Below are 27,749 nucleotides of genomic sequence, written 5' to 3' on the forward strand. Positions count from 1 at the left end.
TCCGGGAGAAGAGGCAGGGACCAGATCACGGTGGGCCTTGCAGGCTTTGTTAGGTGGTTTTGTCTTTATCCTAGGAGCAGTGGGAAGCTAGTGAAGGTTTTAAGCAGGAATGTAACAGGATGAGATTTTTCGAAGATGATGTAACTTTTCAATTCAATCTGTATTTTATTTTGTATCCTTAATATTTTATAGATTTTCTCCATATATGTCTATTTTCCCTAACTTCTAATTTTGAAAAATTTCAAACCTGCAGAAAAGTTGAATAGTACAAAGCAACATCCTCTACCTTTCACTATTTTTTACATTTATATATATTACATACTTATACTATATATTTATATATTTAAGTACTTTATATATACCTATATACTTTAAAAATATATTTACATACTTTTTTTGGCTGAACTATTTGGAAATAAGTTGCAGATAGCATGCCATTTGTGTCTCCCAAGAACAAGGAGCGTCTTCTCTATAACCACAGTGCCCTTGTCAGACTCAAGAAATGTAACATAATGACATATTTACCCTAGCCCTTTAAAAAAATTATAAACTTCCAGAAAAGTTGCAAGATTAATACAATGAGCACCCCATTTACCCTTCACCTATATTCATTGACATTTTGCCAGATTGTTTTGTATCTTTTTTGAATCTATGTATAATAATAATAAAATAATTATTAATTTTGCTGAATCATTTGAGAGTTAGTTGCAAAAATCTTTACCCTTCACCACTATACTACTATATATACTATATATATGTCAGCATATATCTCCTAACAAGGACATTTTCCTGCATAACCACAATACTTCTACCACACCCAAGACATTTAACATTTATACAATAGTATTATCTGATATGGAATTGATATTCAAATTTCCCCAGTTGTCTCATTATTGTTCTTTATAACTTTTTATTTTTAGAAAGTCAGTCAAGGATCATGCATGGCATTTAGCTCTCTCTAAATTTGTATTGTGCAAAGATCACTGGCTCAAGTGTGGAGAACTGTGGGGGGTGGGGGAGGGGAAGAACACCAGTGGGAGACCAGTTGGGAGGTTACTGCAGCCATCTGGGTGAGAGATGAGGATGACTTGGACCAAGGTGGTAGTGGAGGAGGTGGAGATGGAAAGAAATTGTGGCTACAAGATCTATATTAGGAGGGTAAAATCCACACGATATAGTAATGGGTTAGTTATGGGAGGGGATGTGTCAAGGATGACTATCAGATTTGTTTATCTGGATGGATGGCATTTTTCCCTGAATTATGGAATACTGGAAGAAAACCAGGTTTGGAAGAGTGGGGGAGGGGAAGATTAGGTGCCGAATTCAGTTTTGGACTTAAGTCTGAAGTGTCTTTATGATATCCAAGAAGAGATGTCAAGTTGGAAATATGGTTCTGTGTGTATTTTATTTTTAACTTTTTCTTCTGAGGTACTTTCAGAGTTACAGAAATTACAAAAATAGTACAAGTAATTCCTGTATATCCTTCACCCTGATACCCACATTATGCAAATGTTAACATTTTACCATGTTTGCTTTATTTTCTCTGTGTATTCCTGCCACAAACCCATGTCCTAAATCTGAATCATAGAAAACATTAGACAAACCCAAACTGAGGGACATTCTACAAAATAAATGGTCTGTACTCCTCAAAAGTGTCAAAGTCATGAAAGACTAAGGAACTATTCCAGATTAATGGAGACCGAATGTCTCCATTCTACACATCCATATTTTTTTTCCTGAACCTTTTGAGAGTAAGTTTCAGAGAAAAAGCCCATTTACATGTAACCACCTGTGATGGTTAATTTTATGTGTCAACTTGACTGGGTGACAGGGTGCCCAGATATTTGGTCAAACATTATTTTGGGTGTTTCTGTGAGTGTGTTTTTGGATGAGATTAACATTGAAATTGGTAGACTGAGTAAAGCAGATTGCTCTCCCTAATGTGGGTGGGCCTCATCCAATCAGTTGAAGGCCTGAATAGAACAAAAAGGCTGCCCCTCCCTGAGAAAGAGAGAGTTCTTTCCTGCCTGATTGCCTTTGAAGTGGGACATTGGCTTTTTTCCTTCCTTCAGACTTGAACTGAAACATTGGCTCTTCCTGGGTCTCCAGCCTGCTGGACTTCGGACTGGAACGACAGTATTGGTTCTCTTGGTTCTCAGGCCTTTGGTCTTGGACAGAACTACACCATCAGCTCTCCTGGGTTTCCAGCGTGCTGACTCACCCTGCAGACTTTGGGATTTGTCAGCCTCTATAATCATGTGAGCCAATTCCTTACAATAAATCTCTTTCTCTCTCTCTCTCTCTCTCTCTCTCCCCCCCCATATATATCCTACTGGTTTGCTTCTATGGAGAATTCTAATATATACTTACTAATGTGTATGTAGTGGAAAAAAAAGATTTCCTCACATAACCGCAATATAATTGTTTGTCAAACTCTGGAAATTAACATCGATGGAGTACTGTTATCTAACCTATACATCTTACTCAAGATTTGCCAGTTGTCCCACTAATGTTCTTTATATAAAATGAAAAATTTTTTTCTGGTCCTGGATCCAATCTAGTATCACATGTTACATTCAGTTTTTATGTCTCTTCGGTCTCCATTAATCTGAAATAGTTCCTTAGTCTTTCATGACTTTGACATTTTTGAGGAGTACAGACCATTTATTTTGTAGAATGTCCCTCAGTTTGGGTTTGTCTAATGTTTTCTATGATTCAGATTTAGGACATGGGTTTGTGGCAGGAATACTGCAGAAGCGTTGTTGAGTCCTTCTCAGTGAACCATACCAGGGGGCATATAAATTAATTTGTCCTGTTGCTAGTGATAATTCTGATCACTTGATTAAGGTGGTTTCTTTCAGGTTTCTCCATTGTAAAATTATTCTTTGTCCATTTGTAGATACTTTGAGTCTATGTAACATCCTGTTTCTCATTGAGCTTTTGTCTACTAATTTTAGCATCTGAGAAGTGTATTTGAAGCAGGAGTTATTGAAGATGAAATGAGATCATCAGGGGTGGGTGGGTGGGGAAGTGGGTGAGGGGGGTGAAATCACCTGGGGAGAGAGCATATGGTGAGAAAAGAATCAGATTTTCTATTAGAATATCACTCTGGCTAGTGTGTGCAGAATGTATTAGAGGGACGGGAAGAGCGGAAGCAGGGAGAAGAGTAGAAGATCCTATGGCAGTAGTCTGGTGAAAGATAATCTGAGTGAAGGCAAGAGATAGGCTAGAGAGAAGTAAATCAATTAGAACACTGTTAGAGAGATGGAGTCTGCAGGACTTGTTTTTGGTCAGGGCCTTGCAATTTACTAATCCAGTGATAGTGGTGGCGAATGGGTGGAGGCTGGGGTCAGAGAAGGCTTCTTTTTCTCCTTGCTGCGGAGGGAACATTTAAACAGAGATTTGAATGACTAGAGGGAACTAACCATATGGAAAGAGCGATCTTGGCAGAGGGAACATATTCACTACATTCTAGATGTGTTATGCCAAGCTCAGTGTTGGCATACTTGGGTGTTCAATAAAATGTACTGGATGGATGAGTGTATGGATCGAGATGGCCGACATCGTTTTTATTCCTGTTGCAAAAATAAATGAAAGCTTTGCAGGTTGCAAGTTCCATGGGGCAAGCTTAGTGTCTTTGTTTATAATAAAAATATTGTCATAATAATGTATACTATTTTGTGAAGGTTTTTTGTGACCTGATTAAGACTTTTAGAGGCTTTAAGCACCAAGAGATTATGGTGGCCATCTCATGTGTAATTAAATAAAACAAAACAAAAAACAATAAACACTAATCTGTAACATGAATATTGGGATGCCCAACAAAGTATTCATTTTTCCCCCATGATGATTACTTCAATATTTTTCCATTAAAAAATTAATTTGTGCTTATTTATGTATAATTTACCATAAGAAATGTACAATTCTTAAGCGTACAGCTTAGTTTTACATAAGAATATACCCTTATCAAGATACAGAAAATTTCCACACCTTGGAAGGCTCTCAGGGAAGTCAATACCTTGCCACAGGTAACCATTATTCTGACATCTATCACCACAGATTAGCTTTCCCTGTTTCAGAACTTCATAGAAATAGAATCACAAAGTATGAATTAGTTTGTTTGTCTTCTTTTGCTCAATATTGTCTGTGAGATTCATCCATGTGTGTGGTGCTAATTGGTTCATTTTCATTGTTGTATAGCATTGCAGGATATGACTATACTACATTCTTGTACATGCTTTTTGTTGGATGTAAACATTCATTTCTGTTTGGTGTATATCCAGGAGTGGAATTGCTAGGTCGGAGGATAAACACAGTGTTTATTTCTGAAATGGCAAATTCATTCAAAGAATTTATGGGATGCCCCTGCTTTGTTGGTGCCAAGTACTGTTCTAAATGTTTTACATTCATGAACTCTTTTAATTCTTACAACAATCCCAGGAAATAGCTACTATTATTACTCTTACTTTACCAATGAGGAAGCAGAGACCCTTAGAGGTTAGGTAATTTGCCCATGCTCACAGATCTGGTGAACAAACTCAGAGCGATGCTGCAGAATTTGGGCTCTTAACCACTAAGCTATTCTGCCCTAACCAGAACTGGGGCCTCTCAGATTGCAGGCTCTGTTCTAGGTTCTTTACATTTATTTTCACTTATTCTAACAACTCTATTATGGTAGGGTATATTATTTTTATTTAATTGATCAGCTTCTATTATATCTTCCATCATGCTGGTTACCACAGTCTACTATTTATAGTTGGCATTTGGAGAGTGGTTGTTGACTAAAGGAAAATATTTTAGAAAACAAGACACTAATTGTCTAAGAGTATTGTCTCATTTATTCATGCCCAAAACATTTAATTACCCTACTAAGAACCAGGTAGACGAAATTAAGGACTCCTGATTAAAAAATGAAGAAGACATGGTTTCTCCCTTGAGGTGGTCACAGAGAGAAGTGAGACCAAAATCAAAGCACACTACAGAGTGGTAAGTGCTGTCACCAGGATGTGAACAAAGAGATGTGGGTACACTGAGGCTGTGTGTGTGGGAGTAGGGAAGGCCTCGTGAAGGAGGAGGGGATATCTGGGCTGAAACTGGAAAGGTAAGGAGGATTTTGCCAGGTCAAGAGGAGGATGAAACATTCTAGCCAGAGGCAACTGTATGTGCAAGGCATGGGTCCGTGGAAAGGCCCAGCTCATCTCATGCATGATGTGCAGCTCAGCATGGAGGAGGCTGGCGGGTGGAGGGAGAGGTGGAGCGAAGGGGGAAGAGAGAGGACTATGGTTGGAATGGTGGTATGGAGCTCTAAGACAAAATAAATGTTTGATTAACTAGATTGCCCAGGAAGGAACTCAGTTGCCTTTGGGTAAAAATCCCAGAGGTATTAAAGGAAATAAGATTCAGCCTGTTTGTCTGCGATGGTGTACTATTTTTACAAATGGCCTGCTCTATTTTATTTTTTAATAGCTCTGGTAAGAATGTTGGGAAAGGAGCTCTGGGGAGCAATAGATAGTAACTGAGCCTGGTATAATTTGTAGGATACCAGCCTATCTAGACTTATCTAATAAGGGTTTATAGCTGGATGGAATCTAAAGTATTAAGTGTAATTCTCTCTCTCTCCCTCTCTCTCTCTCTTTTTAATAGAGGAAGAAAGTGGGATGTAATCTAAAGTATTAAGTGTAATTCTCTCTCTCTTTTTAATGGAGGAAGAAAGCAAGGCTGGGAGAGTTAAGTGACTTCATGAAGCCCAGCATCTAGTTAATGAGGCAGTGTGAATGAAGTGGTGAAGAGCACAGTCTTTGAGTCAGGCAGACCTGGGTTCTAATCAGGTCTTAGTAAGTGGTTGCGTCACCTTTGGCAAGTGCTTTAATTCCTCTGAGCCTCAGTTTCCTTATCTGTGAAACAATTATATCCACTTCATGGTAGCCCAGCATAGGGTTCAACATAATCTCTTTCCCCTTTCCCCTTCCTCATAGCACTGGGTCACTGTGATAGAAGGAAAACAGAGATCACAGGTCAGAGAGGGGGAGGTCAGCTGACCCCTCAAGCAGGGCCTCGAAGGGTACCAGAGTTCTGGTGGGGCCCCGCTATCTGGGTTTTGTTTTCAGCCCTGTAGGTCTGAAAAGTTGACACTATTAGAACTTTTAGAGTTGATTGGCTTCTTGAGGAGACCTTAACAAAATACATGAGAAATTTATGAATAGTCTAGAATGCAAATTCATTTAACTTCTAGTGATAGATATATCTTCCCATAACTGGCTCTCCCCTTCTCAGTCTCATATTTTTATCTTGAAGTAGAATTGGAAAGTTGTTAATTGAGCACAGAATCTGAGCTAAGAGAGTTGCATAGTCTTCAGAAATATTTCACCCAGGCTGTGAGAAAAGGCTGATTTCACAGCTAAGGACCCTTCTATAATAGTCCAAACTTTTGTGTCTAGTGGACATATACTGAGAAACACAACACATTACTACTGTACTTATGCCCCGTTTAGACTCTGATTGGACCACATGTTTCTATTAACACACAAATCTTTTGAAATGATATACTCGACTGGGTTAGAATTATCTTCAGTTACACTCTGCTATTGAGGAAACACTCCCATCACCTTTGACTGGTCTTGGGTGTTTCACAAATCCATACCAGCAGTCTTACCAGGGGTAATCTCTGCAGATATTAACTGATTTAACTTCCAGAGTTCAGATTTCCTCCATTTCCTAGAGGCATCTCATTACAATTCTTTGTGCTAGTCTCAGTTATCTGTATACCCATTGCCTATAGTATGTACTGGATAAATGTCAGTTGAATAAAAGTGAGGATAAAAGAGAGATCAGAAAAGGGTTCAAGGAACAGAATTTGAGTCTATTCTTTTCTCTCTAGTATTCTAGCTCCTGTCCTTATGACTACTTAGGAAAGGGTGAAAATGGTGTTGGAGGGTGTAGGACTCCCAGAGATGGGAAGCTGAGGAGGAACAAACAGAACTTTCAGGAAAGATTTCAATGGAAGGCCCGCGGAGGACTATGCACACGAGTCTACAGGGACTGCTGTTGAAGTCTGAGAGCGATAATGAGGCTGACAAGAAAAGCATGGAGAAAGGCTGAGGAGATGTTAAGGAAGTAACTGCACGTGCTCTTGAGATGCAAGGAAGAGTAGATTCCGGCGTGAGTAGCTGGAAGATGGTGCAACTCAGGGAAAGAGGGCAGAGAGAGGAGGGCGGGATGAGTTGATTGGCTGAGTCTGCGTTTGGATAGGTACGAGTCGTTGGGAAAAACGGGTTGAAGTATCCAGTAAGCGGTTAGGGATAAGGGTCTGAGCTTCTGAAACAAATTTGGATGTTAGTTGAAAGCATGCAACTGGGTAAGATTCTTCGGGAAGGGTGAAGAATGGAGGTGGGACAAGCAGGGAGGCAGAGCCAAGATGGATTTAGGGATGAGCAGAGGAATAGGGGCAGGATAAGAGGCGGAGGACGACATTTTGAAAGCCAAGGAGCGTTTCAAGGCGGTATCGGACGCCTCCTGGAGGTCAAGAGAAGAATGACAAATCTATTCTAGCCCTTGGTCACACAGGATTCCGAGGAGCGAAGGCGGGTGGGGGTTGGGCGAAGCCATACTGCAGGCAGCGACTAATTGAGGAGAGAGAAAAGAGGCGGCCTTAGTAGAATATTTTTTAGGGTCATTTGTGGCGACACAGAAGGGCAGGGCTTGGAGGGTAATTTAGGGCCCAAGGGGATAACCGGCTTCAGAATCGCGTGCCCTTGGGTGGGAATAACTGCGTCTGCTTGAGACCCCCGTGCAGGCCTTTCGGGTCCTCTTTGGGATTTCTCTTGCTCTAAGCTGGAAAAAAACTACCACTCTAAACTGGAAAAAAATTGCCATTCAGTAAAAAATAAAACACCATTTTGTTTGAAACGCTTCTTTCTTTAAAAATCCTGGCATGCAAATAAGGGCCTTTAATGTGGCTCCCAGCGATTGGTAGGTACTTACGAAATCCGTCACTTCCTCGTAGTGTAGGATGCAAACGAAGAGTCTGCTTTCTGCTTTCCTATTGGCTGTTTGATCCGGCTCCGCTCTTAGCCAATCAAACTACTTCCCATCACCCCTCCCAGTAGCTCTTATAAATTACATCAAATTGGTTATCCTTTTCACATCCTTCTCCTTGAAAAAGAAGCTGTAACTGCATTTTTAGCCGTAATGTCAGGACGCGGAAAGCAGGGAGGCAAAGCTCGCGCCAAGGCCAAGTCTCGATCGTCCCGTGCTGGCCTTCAGTTTCCGGTGGGGCGAGTGCACCGCTTGCTGCGCAAAGGCAACTACGCCGAGCGGGTGGGGGCCGGCGCGCCGGTGTACCTGGCGGCAGTGCTGGAGTACCTGACTGCGGAGATCCTGGAGCTGGCGGGTAACGCGGCCCGAGATAATAAGAAGACGCGCATCATCCCTCGTCATTTGCAACTAGCTGTGAGAAATGACGAAGAGCTCAACAAGTTACTCGGGGGTGTCACCATTGCCCAGGGCGGCGTCTTGCCCAATATCCAGGCTGTCTTGTTGCCTAAGAAAACGGAAAGCCACAAGCCTGGCAAGAACAAGTAATTAGGAGGCTTGACACCATCCCCACTCTCCCCAAAGGCTCTTTTAAGAGCCACCAAAGTGTCAAATGAAGGGCTGATCACTAAATAGCGCATTAGCTCTTTTTTTGAAAACTTGGGTGGCTCTAAAAAGAGCCTTTGGTCTTTGGTTTACTTTATCAGGATTTATTTACTTTTGGCTTTGTGGCTTTCGGTTTTCTTTGGTAATAGCACGGCCTGGATGTTGGGCAGAACGCCGCCCTGGGCGATGGTGACTTTGCCCAGCAGCTTGTTCAGCTCCTCGTCGTTGCGGATAGCCAGCTGCAGGTGACGAGGGATAATGCGCGTCTTCTTGTTGTCTCGGGCCGCGTTGCCCGCCAGCTCCAGGATCTCCGCGGTCAGATACTCGAGGACCGCCGCCATGTAGACCGGCGCGCCGGCCCCCACCCGCTCGGCGTAGTTGCCTTTGCGCAGCAGGCGGTGCACTCGCCCCACCGGGAACTGGAGCCCAGCGCGAGAAGACCGCGACTTCGCCTTAGCGCGGGCCTTCCCTCCCTGTTTGCCACGGCCAGACATGATCGAGAATGAAGCTACAACACCTAAATCTCGGAATCTCGTAACAAAACAGGATTGAAAGATCAGCAATTGGAAAGCCTTTATAAGCTTTCCTAGGGGTGGAGTCAGGAACGAATCTTTCATTGGTCCTAAATTGGCTCCAGAATCTGCCAATAAGGTCAAGAGTGGGTGTTGTTACGTAGCTCTGACTGATGACACAAGGTCCCTACATGGCCCAATGGAAACGAGAGACTTTTGAAGCCCTAATTTGCATACGGTAGTTATAAAAGGATCAGGCCCGCCCATTCTCACATTTCTTTCCTTTGCTAACCCGTGTTGTATACTACAATGCCTGAGCCGGCCAAGTCCGCGCCCGCGCCCAAAAAGGGCTCGAAGAAAGCGGTCACCAAAGCCCAGAAGAAAGACGGCAAGAAGCGCAAGCGCAGCCGCAAGGAGAGCTATTCCATCTACGTGTACAAGGTGCTGAAGCAGGTGCACCCGGACACCGGCATCTCGTCCAAGGCCATGGGCATCATGAACTCCTTCGTCAACGACATCTTCGAGCGCATCGCCGGCGAGGCGTCCCGCCTGGCGCATTACAACAAGCGCTCGACCATCACGTCCCGGGAGATCCAGACGGCCGTGCGCCTGCTGCTGCCCGGCGAGCTGGCCAAGCACGCCGTGTCCGAGGGCACCAAGGCCGTCACCAAGTACACCAGCTCCAAGTGAGTCCCTGCCGGGACGCGGCGCTCGCGCGGCTCCCCGCCCGCTTGACTCCAAAGGCTCTTTTCAGAGCCACCCACCTAATCACCAGAAAAGAGCTTTGTTCACTTACTTTCTTTGTTTTTTCTCACAAAGTAAGTTATTCTAGTTGGTTAAAGGTCACAGAAGATGGTACACTTAGCTGTTTCGGTCCTCTGACTTCAGGTTCCTTGCGCGGGACTGCCTTTGCTTCTGAGTCTAGGGTGCGTCTTAATTCCTTATTGTGCTTAGTTTTCCTATGAATCAGCTCTAAACTAAGATCCGCTCCACCCCACCCTCCGACCCCAGACTACAGTGTCCTGGGGGTTCTGCCGGCTACGTCTCATCGGTGTTTTAAAAAGAAGTGAGTGATTTTCGGCATCCACATTTAAGAAAGGACCCGAAGACACAACTAAGCTCGGGTCCCGCGAGCACTGCATCACAGCCCTGGAGGATTCTCAAGAGTCTGGCAGCCTCTTGGGTCTTGGGTCACCAGTTTTGCTTTGCGATGTGGCCTCCCATGGATACCAGCGCTCTTCTGGGCACCTCAGGCGGAGCCAGCGCGGCCGGGTCTCAGCCTTTCCGTGATTGGACGACGTGAATATTCAAAACCACGCGCCGCTCCAGAATTCGTAGATTCTGGTTTTCGCTGCTTACTTTAAGACTTTGAGATCCCTATTTCTCTGTTTGTGAGTCATTTTTGCCCTTGAATGCTCTCCTTGGAACGCTCCAGCCTTGGGTCACTGCAAGGCACTGGTCACTTAGGTCTGGGCTAAAAGTCACCTCTCAGAGGCCTTCCCAGCTCATCCACTCAGGAATTCGCGCTTCTCGTTTCTGCCTGTCCTTGGTCTCTCTCACTGTTTTATCTTCCTCCTGGTAGCTGTCAGAAATTGTTTGGCTCGTTTATTTTCTTGTTTATGGTCTTTCTCCTCAAGCCCTTGACAGAGACTTTGCTGGTCTGGTTTTCCGCTATATTGTCAGCGCCAATCTGCCTGACGTGTAGTGGACACTTACATCGTGAATTAATACTGTTGAATTAATTTTCCTATCCCACCCCTTCCTTAATCACTTCCTTGGATGGATGAGTGCGGGTCATTTCCGTTAAACATATGTGAAGATGATGAAAATGGAAATATTTTTGGAGCTTCTTTCCCAAGTCTGCCGTGGTCACCTCAAGGCAACAGCTGGGAGAAAGCCTATGTTAAAATTCTTGTTGCGCCTAAGAGGAGGTGGCAATGTTTGCTCCTCCCTTTATGCTTCTCAGTTTAGTGTAACCTCTTTTGGATTTTCATTAAATTCAGAGCTTTGGTCTCTGGTAAGATCCTTTTCCCTTCTCTTTTTCTGACACTCCCCACCTCCCCCCATTCTGCCATCTTCATCCTCTGTTCCCTACTGAGATCACCTTTTAATTTACACTCACCATCTCATTTGCTTTTCGGGACACCCTGTAAGATAGACCCTGTAAGATAGGCAAAGTTAATATCCCTCTACAAACAAGGTTGAGAGAAGCACAGTCCACTGGCCACGCAGCTAACACTGTCCACCTTTGTATCCTCAGGTATGAGGACAATTACATTTTAGTTTTACTTTGTGTCATTGCAGAATGTTGAATCTTTCTGTCCAAGCCATGATTTTGCTGATAAATACATTGATGGTCTGATCAGTTATTAAACGCTGCTTTTGGTCCTGGAGTTGATTGCAAGGTTTTCATGAATCCAAATGGACTCCAGACATCATAGACTGATTAAATCTTGTGTTTCCTACATGTATGTTTTCAAATGTGTGTAGATGCTATTGTTATTGATAAAGTTACCAATTAATTTAAAAAGTTGGCTGGATTCTTTTATCTGCTATATATTTTCTAATTAAATCAAATTACCAGATACAACCACTACTGGGTCTGTGGAAAGCTGGGTGTCTCTGACTCGGAGAATGCATATATTTATAAGCCATCAGCAAAACTTACTTCTACCCCAGAGGTGCACTGGGGCTGAAATAGCCTGTTAGCAGGACACTGTTTATGCTTAGTAATTGAAAAGTACATGGCCACAAATAAGAAGCATTATAAACAAGATAGAAGTAAAGTCCTTAAGAAAGCTTAGCTAACACCTACAGGGCACTCACTGTGTGTCAGACAATGTTCTAGGCCCTTTACACACATTGGCTCATTTAATCCTCACAAGAACCTCACAAAGTAGTTACCATTATTATCTCTCATTTTGCAGATGAGGAAACTGGGGCACAGAGAGGTTTCTCCTCAGAAACTCTCCAGAGAATAAACTCTTAGTTCAGTGCTTAAGGGACTTGAGAAAGATCACCCTCTGAAAACCTGAACTCCTCCCTGGATTTTGGGGGGAAATAGCTATGCTTTATAATTAAAATTAAAAGAAATATCACTTGCTTTATTGTCTTCAGGATGCACCCTGGATATAAATCTACAGTGTGGCCGTGGCTCAAAGTCTTGAGGTTGGGAGTGGGGGTAGGGGTGTGTGTGTGGGGGGGTCTCGTTCTCCATCCCAAAAGCCATGGCACATCTCACTTTAGTTTGTGGCCGCATGGTGGGGCTCACCAGCTGCAATCCCGTCACTAACATCAGAGAACCTTAGTTGTAAGTTATAGAATGAGGAGGGGGTAGAAGTGATGGAGTTTGGTATTTTAACTCTGGAGGGGAAGTAATTAGTGACAAATTAATCCTCCTGAAGATTCTCTCTGATCATTTCTTTCCCTGCTCAAACCTCTGTATACATTTACTTATGTTGGGGTTAATAACAATAATTGTTATAATAATAATCGCTTCTACGAACTGAGCACTTAACTATTTACCTGGTGATCTGCTAGGTGGGTTACATGTATTGCCTCATTTAATCTTCACAGTCACCATTTAAGATAGGTTTCATTATTATCGCCCTTATTTTATAGATAAAGGAAACTGAATCTCAGAGAAGTTAAATAACTTGTCCAGGATCGTTTAGGAAGTAAGTGGTGGAACTGCAATCCAACGCACACTTTAAAAAGCTTGATATTCAGCACCCTTCATAATCTGCCTCTTCCTTCTTTTACAGCTCCATCTCCTACTGCTCCCCTATCAGGTTTTCTGCTCTGGTTGAAATGGTCTATTCATCTTCCCAAACCTGTTTGCTCTTTCTCAGGTCTGGACTGGACTGCCCCTTCCTTCTGGCTTGGTCAGAGCTTTCTCTCAAGCGGAGGCCACATCTTCCAGGTCAAATGACACTTCCTAACTTATTTCTCTACCATACCCACCTCTACTTTTTAAAGAAACAACTTTACTGAGGTATAATTGGCATGCAATAAACCGTATCTGTTTGAAGTATAATTTGCTAAGTTGACATACATATATACTTATGAAAATATCACTATAAGCAAAATAATGAATATATCCATCACACTTCCCCACCCCCAGAGATTCCTAGTGCCCCTTCATAATTCTTCCCTTCTGCTCCCTTCACCAATGTCCTCCTTTGCCCCAAACCCTACCCTCAGGCAACCAATGGTTTGCTTTATGTCATTATAGACAGTTTACATTTCCTAGAATTTTTGTAAATGGAATAATACAGTGTGTATCATTTGTGTCGGGCTTCTTTCACTCAGCATAATTATTTCGAGATTCATTCATAATGTTGCATGTAACGATAATTCCTTTCTTTTATTGCTGAGTAGTATTGCATTGCATGGAGGGCAACTACAATTGTTAATCCATTCAATTGTTCAGGGATTGTTGGGCTTTCTAGTTCTTCCTCCGCTTTCTAATGCACCCCAGCTTTCTGTCATGGTGGTTCCACAGATGAACATGGTAAATTTTCTGCCATCATTGGGAAGGAACTCAGATGCAGGATGAGACATCTACACAAATACTGATTCTATTCAAGTGGGAGAAAGTGTTAGGGTTTCACCTCTGCTGTCCTAGGCTCACAACCCCTCTAATCCAGTCTGTGTCCCGCTGTCAGAATAATCTTCTACTGCACAGATCTGACCTCATCACGCACCTGCTCACAAACCCCCAGTGGTCTGCCTCGCTGCCTTGGTTTGAACTTCAAAAGAAAAAAACAGAAGTTAAAAATGTAAAACTTTATCAGCAATTCTTATACCGTATTTGCTTTCACAGTGTGGTCTGGGGAGCCTGGTTCCTTTAAGAAAGAGGCTAACAGAGCTCGTAATATGTCTAAGCAAGTAGTTCTGGCACAGGGAGTAAGCCTGAGGGGCATCTCTGTTTAGGTTTCAGAAACTGATCCTTAAATGAGAGACTGTCTCTGTGACTAGGGAGGCTAGGTTTAATCATCCATTTAACGTGGGTGATTGAAAATCTGTATGTACTAATTTTATAAGTATTTATTAAGTATCTATCAATATTATTAAGTTCTATAAGAAAGCCTCTCTGGAACCATTTCTCTTCTCTGACTCCTAAGCATTGTTAGGTATGATATCATTCATTCATTCTTTCATCCAATAATTTATTGAGTATTTGTTAGATTCCAGGCAATCTGCTGGGCAGTGAGGATATAAGGTTAAACAGAACAGCGTCTTCTGTCTTCCTGGACTTTTAGGCTAAAAGGGAAGGCAGACATTAAACCAGTGACTATAATAAAGTGTGACAAGTGTTAAGATGGGAGAAGTACAGATAGAGTGCAATGGAGGGGGGCCTAGCCTAACATTGGTGTGGTAAGGAAGGCCTCCCTGAGGAAGGGACTCTTAGGATGAGACCTGAATAGGCTGGGAAGGAAGAATGTTCCCGGCCGTGGGTGGCATGTGCAAAGGCCTACAGGAGAGTGAAAGGCAGCAAGCTCAGGGAGCTAAGAGGAACTGCAAGAAGTCTAGTATGGGTTGTGTTTAGAGGGAAAGGAGGAGAGTGCAGCAGCATGAGGTTCCACAGGTAAGCAGAGCCAGACCTTGCAGGATTTGGCAGACATATGGAAACAGACTTTGAAGAACCTGATTAACTTTTAGGCTAAAGTGACAATGGATAGAGAAAGGAGCTGAATGGCACTGAAAACAGAAAAGTCAAAGTCTCAGAGGCCACGTGGTCTGTGTCCATTTAAGAACTCTCTGGGGCAGATGGCACTCTAACCCTCAAATAAGTGTTCATTCACTGCACCAGGGCTCCCTTAAAGCGGAAATGGCTGCATCGGGCCGTCCGGGTTGACGTCAGCCACCTTCGTCCGGTGAGGGGACCATGAGATTCTGAGGGGGACTGTGAGATTTGTAATTGGCCAAATGTAAAGGTTTGCTCATACCCAGTGCTGGTTAGGGTTAGAGAAATAGGGTACTCTTATACACCATTAGTAGGAGAAGAATTTGTTGCAAACTTTTTTAGTGGGTAATTTAACAATAACTGCTAAAATTCCCTTTTCATATACTAATACAGAACAAAAACCCCTAAAGAAAACACTCTAAGATATTTGTGCTGGGATGGCAAATAGCAGCTTTTAAAAAATATATATATTTATAATTCTTGATAATTGAGAAATCAAAACAGATGCCAATGTACCTGTTATTCAACTTCAACAATTATCAACCCAAAGTCAATTATTGGCTCAAACCAATTATTAAGTCAAGGCTGTCCGTCTCATATCATTTTGAAGCAGATCCCAGACACCATAATATTTCACCCATAAATATTTCCTCGTGTATCTCTAAAAGATAAGGACCACAATACCAAATCACTTTTGAAATGATTAACAATAGTTCCTTAATTAATCAAATATTCAATTAATGTTCAAATTTTCAATTTTAATCTACATCTCATATCTTTTAAAAATGCTTTATTTGAATCTGAATCCAAATAAGGTCTACCCATAGTGGTTGGTTGACATGTCTTTTTACTCCAATATGTTTTCCACCTATCTCTTTTTTTCTTGTAATTTCTTTGTTGAAGAAACTGGGTTGTTTTTCCTGTAGCAGTTCCCAGTGAGGATTTTTCCGATTGCTTCCCTGTGATGCAGTTTATCACGATCCTCTGTATTTCCTGTAAATTAGTAGTTGGCCCAGAAGCTTGATTAGATTGAGGTCCACTTTTTCACTCCCTGGCAAGACTACTTCATAGGTAGTGCTATCTTTTTTTTTCTATCAGGAGACACGTAATGTCTTGTTGCTTCTCTTTTTGTGATAGCAGCTGTTGAAGCTTAATGCTTAGATCCTTTAATTCATTAGGGGCTGCAAAATGATATTCTAGCACTCCTCAATTTACCAGCTGGAGTTCTTCAATAAGAGAAAGCAGTATTATTATTATTATTATTATTATTTTTTGTTGAGTTATTGATAGGTTACAATCTTGTGAAATTTCAGTTGTACATTAATGTTTGTCAGTCATGTTGTAGGTGCACCACTTCACCCTTTGTGACCACCCCCCACCCCACCTTTCCCCCTGGTATCCACTAAACTGTTCTTAGTCCATAATTTTAAATTCCTCATATGAGTGGAGTCATACACAGATTATCTTTCTCTCGCTGGCTTATTTCACTTAACATAATTCTCTCAAGGTCCATCCATGTTATTGCAAATGGAATGATTTTGTTCTGTTTTGCAGCTGAGTAGTATTCCGTTGTATATATGTACCACATCTTCTTTATCCATTTGTCTGTTGCTGGACACTTAGGCTGCTTCCACGTCTTGGCTATTGTAAACAGTGCTAGAGAAAGCAGTATTATTTTTAATAGTAAACACCTGGAAACTACTAAACATCTGTTAGTAGGTGACAAGAAAGTGGTAGGATTCCTTTGGTGTAAATAAAAAAGGATATGTGTATATTAGTGTGTGTGCACTGGTATATAAATAAAACATCTTTCTGGAATTTCACATAATAAAACTAATAATAGTGGTTACTCATAAGAGAAGACTTGGCTGGGCCCGAAGGAGGCTTTTACTTTTTCCTTTGTATCTGTCAATATCATTTGAATTTTCCATCAATGTGCACTTAAAAACATTGTCAGCAGAGGCTGTTTGGACGGTGGAATTATTGGCCATAAAAAAAGGCACCCCAGTATTTTGAGAATATTTTTGGTGAAAATAATGTCTTTCAAATGCCTATCCTGGTGCCTGGTACCTAGTAGACTCTCAGTTCATTTTAGTTAATTCTGAAAAACAATTTAAAAAATCTTCACTAAGATAAACAGCAGCAACAACAACAACAAACTCCAAATATCCTGGGAATTACGGGCTGACCTACCACTTTGGGACTGGGACTCCACTAGTATACATTTAATAGAACCATTTTCCTTTTTCTTATTTATTATTCCTTTTTATGTTCATCCTTTACTCCTTTTCTTTTCTTTCTTTTTTTTTTTTTTTAAAGATTGGCACCTGAGCTAACAGCTGTTGCCAATCTTCTTTTTGTTTTTGTTTTTTTTTCCTTCTTCTTCTCCTCAAAGCCCCCCAGTACATGGCTGTATATTCTAGTTGTAGGTCCCTCTGGTTGTGCACTCCTTTTCAGTCATTCTAATTTTGCTTTTATGTGTTCTTGCAAAAAGTGTAGTGCTTTCTAAACATTAAAAATAATTATCCTTACACACTATATATTCCATTTATATGGCATTCTCGAAATAACAAAACTACAGAGATGAACAGATTAGTAGTTTCCAGGGGATGAGTCTGAGGTGGGAGCTGGTTGGGAATACACTGGGAGTTCTCCTGAGGTGACTGAATGGGTCTGTATCTTGATTGTGGTGGTGGTTACATGAATTTATACGTGGAATAAAATTGCATAAAATTACACGAACACACAAACATGAATGCCGGTTAAAAAAACTGTGAAAAGTAATTAAGGTCTGCAGACTAGTTAACAGTAATGTACCGGTGTCAACTTCCTGGTTTTGATATTGTGCTGCAGCTATATAACATGTCGCCATTAGGGGAAAGGTCCATGGGATTCTTTGTACTATTTTTTTTTTTTAAGATTTTATTTTTTTCCTTTTTCTCCCCAAAGCCCCCCGGTACACAGTTGTATATTCTTCGTTGTGGGTCCTTCTAGTTGTGGCATGTGGGACGCTGCCTCAGCGTGGCTCGATGAGCAGTGCCATGTCCGCGCCCAGGACTCGAACCAACAAAACACTGGGCTGCCTGCAGCGGAGCGCGCAAACTTAACCACTCAGCCACAGGGCCAGCCCCTCTTTGTACTATTTTTGCAACTTACTGTGAGTCTATTATAATTTAAAAATAAAAAATTTAAAAAACTGCAGTACATGCTTTCCCACTAACTAACCAGCTGCAAAGGTAAACTAGAATGGCATATACTTTTTCTATTGCTTATATACCCTTCCTTGGTGTCAAATGATGTTTTAAACACTTTACACGTATTAACTCATTTTATCCTCACAATAACCCTATCAGGTAGGTAGTATCATTATTTTCATTTTACTGATGTGGAGATGGAATCACAGAGAGCTTAAATAGCGTGCCCACAGACACACAGTCAGTAAGTGGCCAAGGATTAAAATCCAGAGTTTCCTTTTAGTCACTATACCACACTACTAGTGCCAAAGAAGCAAGATGTTGATGCAGCATTTATAGCAGTTAACAACATTAGAAATAACCAACAATGTAAGAACACTGAGATAAGTTATATCAACTCAGAAAAAAAATCATCTTATCTCAATCAGCCTAGACCAGCACTTAGTCTCACAAGCCAGGTTTATTGACTTGTCTTCAAGGAGGGAGAACACACACCAAAGAAACTGAGGTGTCTCACCAAACAAAGGAAAACTAGAGTTATCATAGGTTGTAGGGAAGGTGGAGTACAGAGTTTTGATGTACTCAAAGCAAAGGAGGGTTGTGTGAAAGGATAGACATCAGAACTAGGTTTGAGGTGCATCCAAGTTTCCTTGGAAACTACAAGATAAAGGTGAAATGTTGTGTGTAGAAAGCTCTTTTTTGAAGTTTTGTACCTAGGTTGAAGATTGAGGCTGCTTCTCTGTGTCAAAGCGATCTAGGTCCTCTAGGCAGGAGGAAGATGTTTTATTCTTGCTATGCTTTCAAACAGCAAAGGCTTTGATAGTCTATGATTTTTAGAGAACAAGGTTTCTCAATGAATCAGAAAGCAGTGGTCACTCGAAGAAGGGGGTCATGGCTCTGTAGCTGCAGCGTGTACTGGGAGGTCAGTTTCCTGCTCATTCTCTGCTAGGTTATCTCAGCCTGATGAACGCCAGAACAGATTTTTGCTTTCTCAGTCATAACTAATTTCTACTTTCTCAGAATGCACGTAAGTGGTATTGTTTTCTACCTTATTCTATTTTTTCCTGTTTCCCCTCTTTAACCTGTATTTTAAAAATTGGCCTTTCCCTCTTGACTCCCACAAAACTTACATCTCTCTCTGCTATCCCTGTTGTGATGTGAACATTGAATCTGTTGATTGACGTCCTGTGTTAAACTTCACGATGGGCAAACACCACATTTTATGTCCCCACTCTCTCAATGAAGGACACCCAGGTCTCCTCCAATTCCTCATCATCACAAAAAATGATGCAATGAACATTGCACATGTCCTTTATGGATCTATATAAGAATATCTTTTGGATAAAAATCCAGGGATAGAACTTTGGTTACTAGGGTCTTGTTTATTATTTTTTTAAGATTTTGTTTTTCCTTTTTCTCCCCAAAGCCCCCCGGTACATAGTTGTGTATATTTAGTTGTGGGTCCTTCTAGTTGTGGCACGTGGGATGCTGCCTCAGCATGGCCTGACTAGCGGTTCCATGTTCGCGCCCAGGATCCAAAGTGGTGAACCCCTAGGCCACCCAAGCGGAGCGCGCGAACCCAACCACTCAGCCACAGGGCCAGCCCCAAGGGTCTGTTTATTCTTAATTGAACCAAGGAGTATCAGGCTCCTCTCTAGAATGGTTGCCTTGGTCTTCCAACACCAAGGCATCAGGACTCCTCTGAGCCCACATCCAGGCCAAGCCTCGGGTCATCCAACTAAGTTTTGCCAGACTATCTGGTGTAAAGTGATATCTCATCATTGTTTTCATTTTCATTTCTTTGATTACTAATGAGTTCAAGCATCTCTACATGACTTTGATAGCTTTTGTGTTTGCTCTCCTGTATATTGCCTGTTTGTATCCTTTGCCCCAACATTGTTTAAGGAGTAAAACTTAGCCCCTCCCTAGTTTGGCATTTGAGGCTCCTGAAACTAGTCCCCAGTACTAAAAGCTCACTTCTTCTTCTTCTTCTTTTTTTTTTTTTTTGAGGAAGATTAGCGCTGAGCTAACATCTGCCACCAATTCTCCTCTTTTTGCTGAGGAAGACTGGCCTTGAGCTAACATCCGTGCCCATCTTCCTCTACTTTACATGTGGACGCCTGCCACAGCATGGCTTGATAAGTGGTGCAAAGCCTGGGATCTGGGCCCGCGAACCCCGGGCCACCAAATGGAGCACGAGAATTTAGCTGCTATGTCACCAGGCTGGGCCCAAAAGCTCACTTCTCATTACTGCCCTTTGCCCGTGCTACAAGTGGTCCAATAACTCTGTCTTTGTTTTTACTGTCCCTTCTGCCTGATTTGTACCACCTTCCCCTAGCAATCTAAATGTGTCAAATCCTAAATATTCTTTAGAATCCAGCTCAAATATCGTCTCCTACAGGCAGAGTTCCCTGATTTGCTCAGCTGGAATTCACCTTGCCCTCTCAGGCCCCACAGAGCTCAACCTGCATTTCTATTTGTCGTCTATCACAACATGCCTGCCACTCTGGCTACTGATGTGGGTATCATCTCCCCGCAGACAGGCATCAGATTGTGTGCAAGCACAGAAAGATTCAGAAGGCATGGTCACAGAAACATTAAGACTTTTAAAATGAGTAAGATGATTTTTACTGTATCCTTTGCAGTTTCCTCTACCCAGTGTTTTTTAACTATAGGTTGTAACCCATTAGTGGGTTATGTAACTGATTTACTTGATAGAGATCAATTTTTATTTCTCCATTCTTAAAGAAGCAGAAGAGAAAACATCAGAGTATATTGCAAATAATAAATATCGTTTTGTGAAACTTGTTGCAATTTATATTCTTGTCTGAATGTGACTGGGAGGCAATGTAAAATGTATTTCTTACTGCGGGTGGAGTTCAGCAGAGGTACTGTATGGAAGGGTTGCAGAACTTGCCACCCCAAAATATGCCACTTTGGCATATTGAGTATTTTGCGCTGTAGGCACTTAAAAAAGAGCAAATGCAGTTACAGGCTTTCTCTGAACTCCTCTTTTCTGCCTAAGGCCGATCCTACTAAAGAAACTCAGTTGACATCAATCTCCTCCCCGGGAGTTTCATCAACCAAGGAATACTGACTCTTGTCACAGGAGAGGAGACTTGAAGTCCACACCACACTCAGACAGACTTTGTCACAAACTGTCATACCTCCCATCTATTCTAAGGGCCCAGTCATCTTTCCTAAAAATCATTTACTCTTTCCTAAGAGGCCTACATGCTGCCTCCCCTTTCTGTTAAGATGCTATTTAAATCTGAATTCTAAGCCGCCTCAGGGAGTTATTCATTTTTCACTGGGTATCTCCCGTGTATACATGATGTACACATGTTACTAAACTTCTGTTTGTTTTTCTCTGGTCTTTTATTACTGGGACTCAGCTAAGACCTCAGAAGGAAGAGGGAAAAATTATTTTTCTCCCCCTACAGTACATATATTAATATTATTTGTATCTACGGTGTGTATCACTTTCGCCTGAAACATTGAATCTAATACAAAAGAAAAATAAAACAAAACTTAGGCTCAAATTTCATCTTGGCCACTTTATAGCGGGAGTGACCCAAGTTCTCAGGTGTCTTATTTTCATCAGAAATTGCCCTATCTGTAAACAGGAATATAAAGCCCTTTTTCCTTCCCAGGGTTGTTGTGGAATCAAGTGAGAGGATGTAGTGAAAGGCTTTGGTGAGTCATAATGCACCCAGGAACCCAAGTATTCTTACTGTCTGGGCCACAGTCTAGAAGAATCTCTAGATGCTAATCATCGAGAGATCAGATAATGTACCGTTTCCAGTGTGTTGTGTGTTAGTCTTTCTTTCCATAACAAGATTGTAATATTCCTAAGGAAAAGATCTAGGACTTGTAAAATTAGTGTTTATCACAATGTTAATGAAATGGCTAATAATCGTTCATTTATTGCCACGTTGAGACTCTGCTCGAAGTACTTTGCCTGGACTGTCTTTATCTCATTCTATTCCTATGGTAATCCTATGAGGTGTGTACCATCTATTGTCACTATTTTACAGATGTTGAAACTGAGACACTGAGCCCCTGTTCTAGTTCCACATCTTTTCTCTCCTAGCTTTTCCCAGGCAAGCGAATCTGGGGAACAGTCTAATGGTTTCCCTGACAGTTCAGGCCTTCTCATGGTTACCAGAGGCATCCAGCGAAGGGCCACACATGTCTCCCTGTACAGCCTCTGAATCCTGGAGTTTCCCAAGTGGAGACACAGCAGGCCCTCTAGCCCCCACACTCGTGGACACAGGGAGTGTTAGTAAAAATGCAAAGCTGTCACTCTTAGTTTTATACTCAGGGGTAAGTGACTGACAGAAGGGCCTTTAGGAGGTGGAGAGTGCATGGGCATCTAGGGAGGGAAAACCAGGGCAAGCCTGGGCCTGCTTCCAGAGGGCCCTAACAGGTTCAGAGCTCAGCATCTGTAGTGGGTTGACTAGTATCCTCCTGAAATTTACGTCCACCTGGAAGCTCAGAATGTGACCTTATTTGGAAATAGGTTTTTTGCAGATGTAATTAAGGATCTTGAGATGAAATCATCGTGGATTTAGGGTGGGATAAGAGAAAAGAGTGGGAGATTTCAACACAAAGACACAGGGAAGGAGGCCATGTGAAGACAAAGGCAGAGATTGGAGTTATGCTGCCGGAAGCCAAGGAATGCCAGGAGCCTCTAGAAGCTGAAAGAGGCAAAGAGGAATTCTCCCCTAGAAGCTTTGAGGAAAGCATGGCTCTGCTGATACTTTGATTTTAGACTACTGGTTTCCAGAACTGTGGGAGAAAAAATTTCTGTTGTATTAAGCTACCAAATTTGTGGCAATTTGTTATGGCAGCCCTAAGAAACCAATACAGCATCCTAGCAACAGTTTCTGTATGAGCTTCCCTCAAGAGCAAGAGTGTGGCACAGCTGCAAGCCCACAATGAAGCCAGTCTGGGTTCCTCTTGCCCTGGCATGGCCTCAGGGAGCCCTATAGAGGTCCTTGGCTGGGAGAGGTCAACCATTGTCTAGGGGTGCCCAGCGCCACTTGCGAAGATGGTGATGCCCTGAGGAACTCTGGATTAAGCAGGTCCGAGAGGATGGTCAGGCCCCTGAAGGAGCCCGTCAGTTCACTGTAGAGCACCAAGTCTCCCCTTCCTGGTTCCTTTTCTGTCCTCTGCCATCTTCTTTCCCTCCCTCCAAGTACATTTCATACTCTACTCCTGATCACATTCAAATCTCTCTCTCCCGAAATGCTCTAGCGTCTTTCATGAATGAAAGGATGGTATTAGTTCCCTACTCCTGCTTTAACAAATTACCACAATTTAGTGGCTTAAAACAGCAGTTAAGATTGCATGTTCTGCTTCTCGGTGGCCCGGTTCAGATCCTGGGTGCGGATATGGCACCACCTGGCAAAAAGCCATGCTGTGGTAGGCATCCCATGTATAAAGTAGAGGAAGATGGGCATGGATATTAGCTCGGGGCCAGTCTTTCTCAGCAAAAACAGGAAGATTGGCAGTAGTTAGCTCAGGTCTAATCTTCCTCAAAAAAACCCAAACAAACAAAGAAACAAAAAAACCAGCACAAATTTATTCTCTTATAGTTCTGGAGGTCAGAAGCCCAAAATGTCTTAAGGGGCTGAAATCAAGCATCAGAAGGACTGATTTCCTCTGAAGGCTCCAGAGGGAGAATACATTCCTTGTCTCTTCTAGCTTCTAGAGGCTGGCATTTCTTGGCTCCTGGCCTCATCACTCTAATCTCTGCTTCTGTCATTACATCATTACGTCTTCTCCCCGTTGAGCCTCTTGCCTCCCTCTAATAAGGTCTGTTGTGATTACATTTAAGGCCCACCCAGATAATCCAGGATAACCTCTCTGTCTCAAGGTTCTTAATTTAATCACGTCTGCAAAATCCTTTTTGCCATACAAAGTCGCATATTCACAGGTCGCAGGGATTAGGATGTGGACATCTTTGAGGTGGGCTATTCAGTCCACCACAAACAGGCACCGCTCCCTAGAGCATCTCCCTTCGAGCACTGAGCCCATTGAGGGGTTGGTAGTGGTGAACTCTCTGCCCTCCGCTAAGGTCATGAGAAGCAGACTAATGGTGGGCTTGAGACATTTGTGGGAAAGGGTTACAGCCCAGGACAGCTACCTTTCATCCTCTTCTGGGACCAACTTGCAAGAAGTTCCTTCTAGCACCCAGGTTAGACCAGCTCCTGGCCTGCAAATTCCTGAGAGTTCCCTGAGAGCTGGGAGGGGATGGGTACTGTGTCCTTTTGAGTGAGGCCAGGTTTTTTAGGCCCCTCATCAGGCAAACGTTTCCTGACCATGTGGTCACTGTCAGGATGCTGACTTACAGAGATGAGCAGGACAAAAGGCCCACCCTGAAGGAACTCGGAGCCTAGTGGGGAACTGGGAGGACAACTTAATCCTGGAGGAACTGCTGAAGCAGAGGAGAGGGGACGCTCGCTAGAACCTGAGGAGAACGCTGTCTCTTGGCCTGATAAGGAGCAGCAGGGGAGGGGGTGGGGGTGGGGCACAGGAGGAAAGCTTCACAGGGCCGAATTAAGACTAAACTGCAGGCCTGTGCAGGAGGGGCACATATTTGGACAGAAGAGAGGGTTTTGTCAAGTCATGAGAGTAGTTGGGAATTGCAGACTTTGGGCAGGGCCAGAAGAAACCTGTGCAACTAGGGGAATAGCTGGTGAAAATCTAATTAAAAGCCAGGGAAGGTTTACAACTTAGGAATTGTAAGGAGGATTACCTTTATAATTTTATTTTAATTTTTCTGAATAGCTAGTAATAGAATTAAATATTTTCTGTTGTTTATTTTGGATCAGACACTGTGCTTGTCACTTTATGGGAATTGTTTCTTTAAATGTCTCCAAACACCACTACCAGGCAGGTACCATTATCCCCATTTTACAGACGAGGAGCTGAGGCCTGGTGGGATTAAGTTTCTTGTCAAAGTCGTTCAGGTAGTGAGAGGCAGAGCCAGGACTCAAAGTCAAGTCTGTGGCCTTGCACTTAGCCTCTGCTTCTCGGTACTGACCATGATGTGTGGGCACATCATTCTGAAGGTAGTGGAGTGGAGGGATGGAAAGACTGTAAAGCGTAGGAGTGACAAGCGCAACTCTGGCATAGGGTGGAGGTCTTTCTCCACTTGGTGATAGTGCAGACAGGCGGGGAGTGGGTGAGCAGATAGAGGAGAGTCCACTGAAGCAGTGAGGCCCTCAACCCTGAGCACCAGGAGCCTCCTGTCACTTCCCCTCTCAGTTTCCAGTATGTGCTCTTCACTTGGTGTTTTCTGCTTAAGAATATGAACTCTGGAGTCCCAGCACTGTGCTCAGAATCCCTGGCCCTGGCACTTACTAGCTGTGGGAGCTTGGGCAAAATGCTCAAAGCTTTCTAGTCTGTAAAATGAGGATGGTAAAACACCTACCTGCCTTGCAGGGTTGTCATGGTGATTAAAAGAGATGCGAAATATAAAGTACAGTCAGAAGTGACTGAGCTTAGTGAGCATAAGTTGTTATTGTTATTTCTGTACGTCAGTGTACAGTATGGCCCTGTTGATACCGCCTCTGCCTCCTTGGGACATCCTCTCTCCCAGTGGTCCTCGTCTCTCTAGCTATCCTGTGTCTCTTGGTGTTTTCTTCATCTACCAGCCTCGTCACTGTTCCTGCTTGCCCGGGGTGCCTGCCTCACTCCTCTTCTCTTCTGCCTGAGCCCTGGGTAGATTGCATCAAACGCCCTGCCTTCTGTCATCCTTATCTGTCTGCTGAGGGCTTCCCCCAAGGTGGCCCCAGCTGAGCCCTGTGCTGACTAGACTCATGTTCCCAGCTCCTGGTGACTGTGTCCTTCTAGATGGACAACAGGAATCTCAACTTCCAGATCAAGGTCAGAAGGGCTTTTAAGCATCTTCTTGGTTCTAAAACCAATTTCTTCTCCCCAAATTCTCCACTTTAGTGAAATTTACCATCATCTCCCAGCTCTTTAAGCCAAGGAGAAGCTCCTCTCTCCCTTGCACTCTCCAAATGCCTAAATCACCAAATCTTATCAAATTTATCTTCTACAATTCCCTCAAATCCATCCCTTCATCTCTGTCTACTCCTAGCCACTGCTGTAGCTGAGGTCACCAGCAGCTCTGGTTAAAAGACCCAAAGTCCAGTGAACAGCACCAGTCCTACAGCAGGCTTTTCCTGGAACCAGGCTGAACAAGATGAGACTTTTTAAGGGAAAGTGAGTTGCTTTTTCTTGATTTTCTTTTGTTTAAGACTAATCTGAAAGTGAGAAATGGTGTAAGTACCTGAAACAATTAGATTTGGACACTGACATAAAAAAATTGAGTACGGCTTCACCCTAATTTCTTAAACCAATGAAGACATTCCAAAAGTTTCCTAGTAGGCCTAGAAAGTTTGGCCCTCACAGGATAGTGGCAGGAATGTAATCTTTGTCCTATTACCAAAAAGGTGTCAAAGCTGTTACTAACATGCCTGTGGCAGTCTGAGAAGCCCTGAAGGCACTAGAGAGTTCCTCATGGTCCTCCCAGAACACCCACACAGATCCTGAGCCCTCTCTGTGTGGGGCAAATCCCCAAGATCGCTGCTGAAAGGTAAGGCAGCAGTGTCCTGCTAAGGCCTGAGCCTGTGCTGGGTGACAGGGATTGGCTCAGATAGGTCCCACTTCCACAGGAAGTTGTTGTCCACATACCTGTTGGCACTGCGTGCTCTTTGTGAGGGCAGGTGGCTCAGTCAGGCCAAGTAGAGAAGCCTTCCATGGTGGAGGTCCAGAGCCTCTGTTGCATAGCAGCCCTGGAAGAGAGATCAAGGATGCAGACAAGGCCCTGCCCTTAAGGGACTCATCACCTTTGACAGGAAACCAGGGAGGGCCTCCGCTGTCCCACACCAGCAAGAAACACTGCTCCTCCCTGTTGGCTTCCTTTCACCATTCTTCCACACCCTGCAATCTTCGAGTTTGGTGGGTGAGCACTCCACTGTTGTGGCAGGAGGAAGAGAGGTGAGGAGAGGGGTGAAGGCAAGGTATAGCCATTCCCACGAAGCTAGGGACCCCTGAACTGCCTTAGCCATGACAGGTACACAGGCTGTTTCAAATCTCAGGGACTTGGGGAGGTCTTAGATATCTCTGGTATTTTAGGTCGGTTGGTGCTTTGCTTTTACATCTGATGTCTACCAGTTAAGAGTATGATCCTGGGGAGGAAGTGCCCTGACATGGGAATCTACGTGCTCAGGGGTCTGCTCAGCCACTAATGGCTCTGACACCCTCTGAGAACTTCAGGGTGCACCTCTGAAAACAAACTTCAATGGATGAGATGCTGGGTGCAAAGGTGCCATCCCTGCACAGCACAAAGTCGATGCTGCTTCTGCTTGCTCACAGAGTATAGATCCTGAGGGTCCCATCATGCATTGTTGGTCGAGCAGGGAACAAGGCTCTAGGCAGAGACTATGGAGCCTGCATTAGTTTCCCAGGGCTGCCCTAACAAAATACCACAGACTGGGTAGCTTAAACGACTATCTTCTCATGGTTCTAGAGGCCAGAAGTCCAAGATGAAATTGTTGGCAGGTTTTGCTTCTTCTGAGGCCTCTCTCCTTGGCTTGCAGATGGCCACATTCTCACCCTGTCCTCACAGGTTGTCCCTCCATGTTGTCTGTGTCCTGATGTCTTCTTGTAAGGACACCACTCCTATGGGATTAGGGCCCA

At 43.2% G+C, this 27,749-nt stretch overlaps 3 protein-coding genes and 1 long non-coding RNA gene across 4 annotated transcripts in view; 2 read left to right on the forward strand and 2 right to left on the reverse strand.

Annotated features, from left to right (window-relative positions):
* Positions 1–8,151: 8,151 nt before the first annotated feature.
* On the forward strand, positions 8,152–8,637 carry H2AC21 (H2A clustered histone 21). Its single transcript, XM_008514869.2, has one exon. The coding sequence runs from the start codon at positions 8,188–8,190 to the stop codon at positions 8,578–8,580; it is 393 nt and encodes a 130-aa protein (XP_008513091.1). The 5' UTR covers positions 8,152–8,187; the 3' UTR covers positions 8,581–8,637.
* A 54-nt stretch (positions 8,638–8,691) lies between these two features.
* Positions 8,692–9,254, reverse strand: LOC103547608 (histone H2A type 2-C). The gene has a single exon (XM_008514867.2). It carries the CDS (start codon positions 9,252–9,254, stop codon positions 8,742–8,744), a length of 513 nt encoding a protein of 170 aa, XP_008513089.1. The 3' UTR covers positions 8,692–8,741.
* Positions 9,255–9,368: 114 nt separating this feature from the next.
* On the forward strand, positions 9,369–11,679 carry H2BC21 (H2B clustered histone 21). The gene has a single exon (XM_008514866.2). It carries the CDS (start codon positions 9,459–9,461, stop codon positions 9,837–9,839), a length of 381 nt encoding a protein of 126 aa, XP_008513088.1. The 5' UTR covers positions 9,369–9,458; the 3' UTR covers positions 9,840–11,679.
* A 3,902-nt stretch (positions 11,680–15,581) lies between these two features.
* Positions 15,582–27,749, reverse strand: part of LOC139081447 (uncharacterized) — a 32,381-nt gene continuing 20,213 nt past the window's right edge. The window contains exons 3-4 of the long non-coding RNA XR_011536561.1: positions 26,742–26,842; positions 15,582–16,494 (exon numbers count right to left, since the gene is read on the reverse strand). This is a non-coding gene — a long non-coding RNA (uncharacterized lncRNA). The remainder of the gene's footprint in view (positions 16,495–26,741; positions 26,843–27,749) is intronic.

The sequence above is a fragment of the Equus przewalskii genome, unplaced genomic scaffold (genome assembly GCF_037783145.1).
Source record: "Equus przewalskii isolate Varuska unplaced genomic scaffold, EquPr2 ChrUn-10, whole genome shotgun sequence".
In the NCBI taxonomy this organism is placed as follows: Eukaryota; Metazoa; Chordata; class Mammalia; order Perissodactyla; family Equidae; genus Equus; species Equus przewalskii.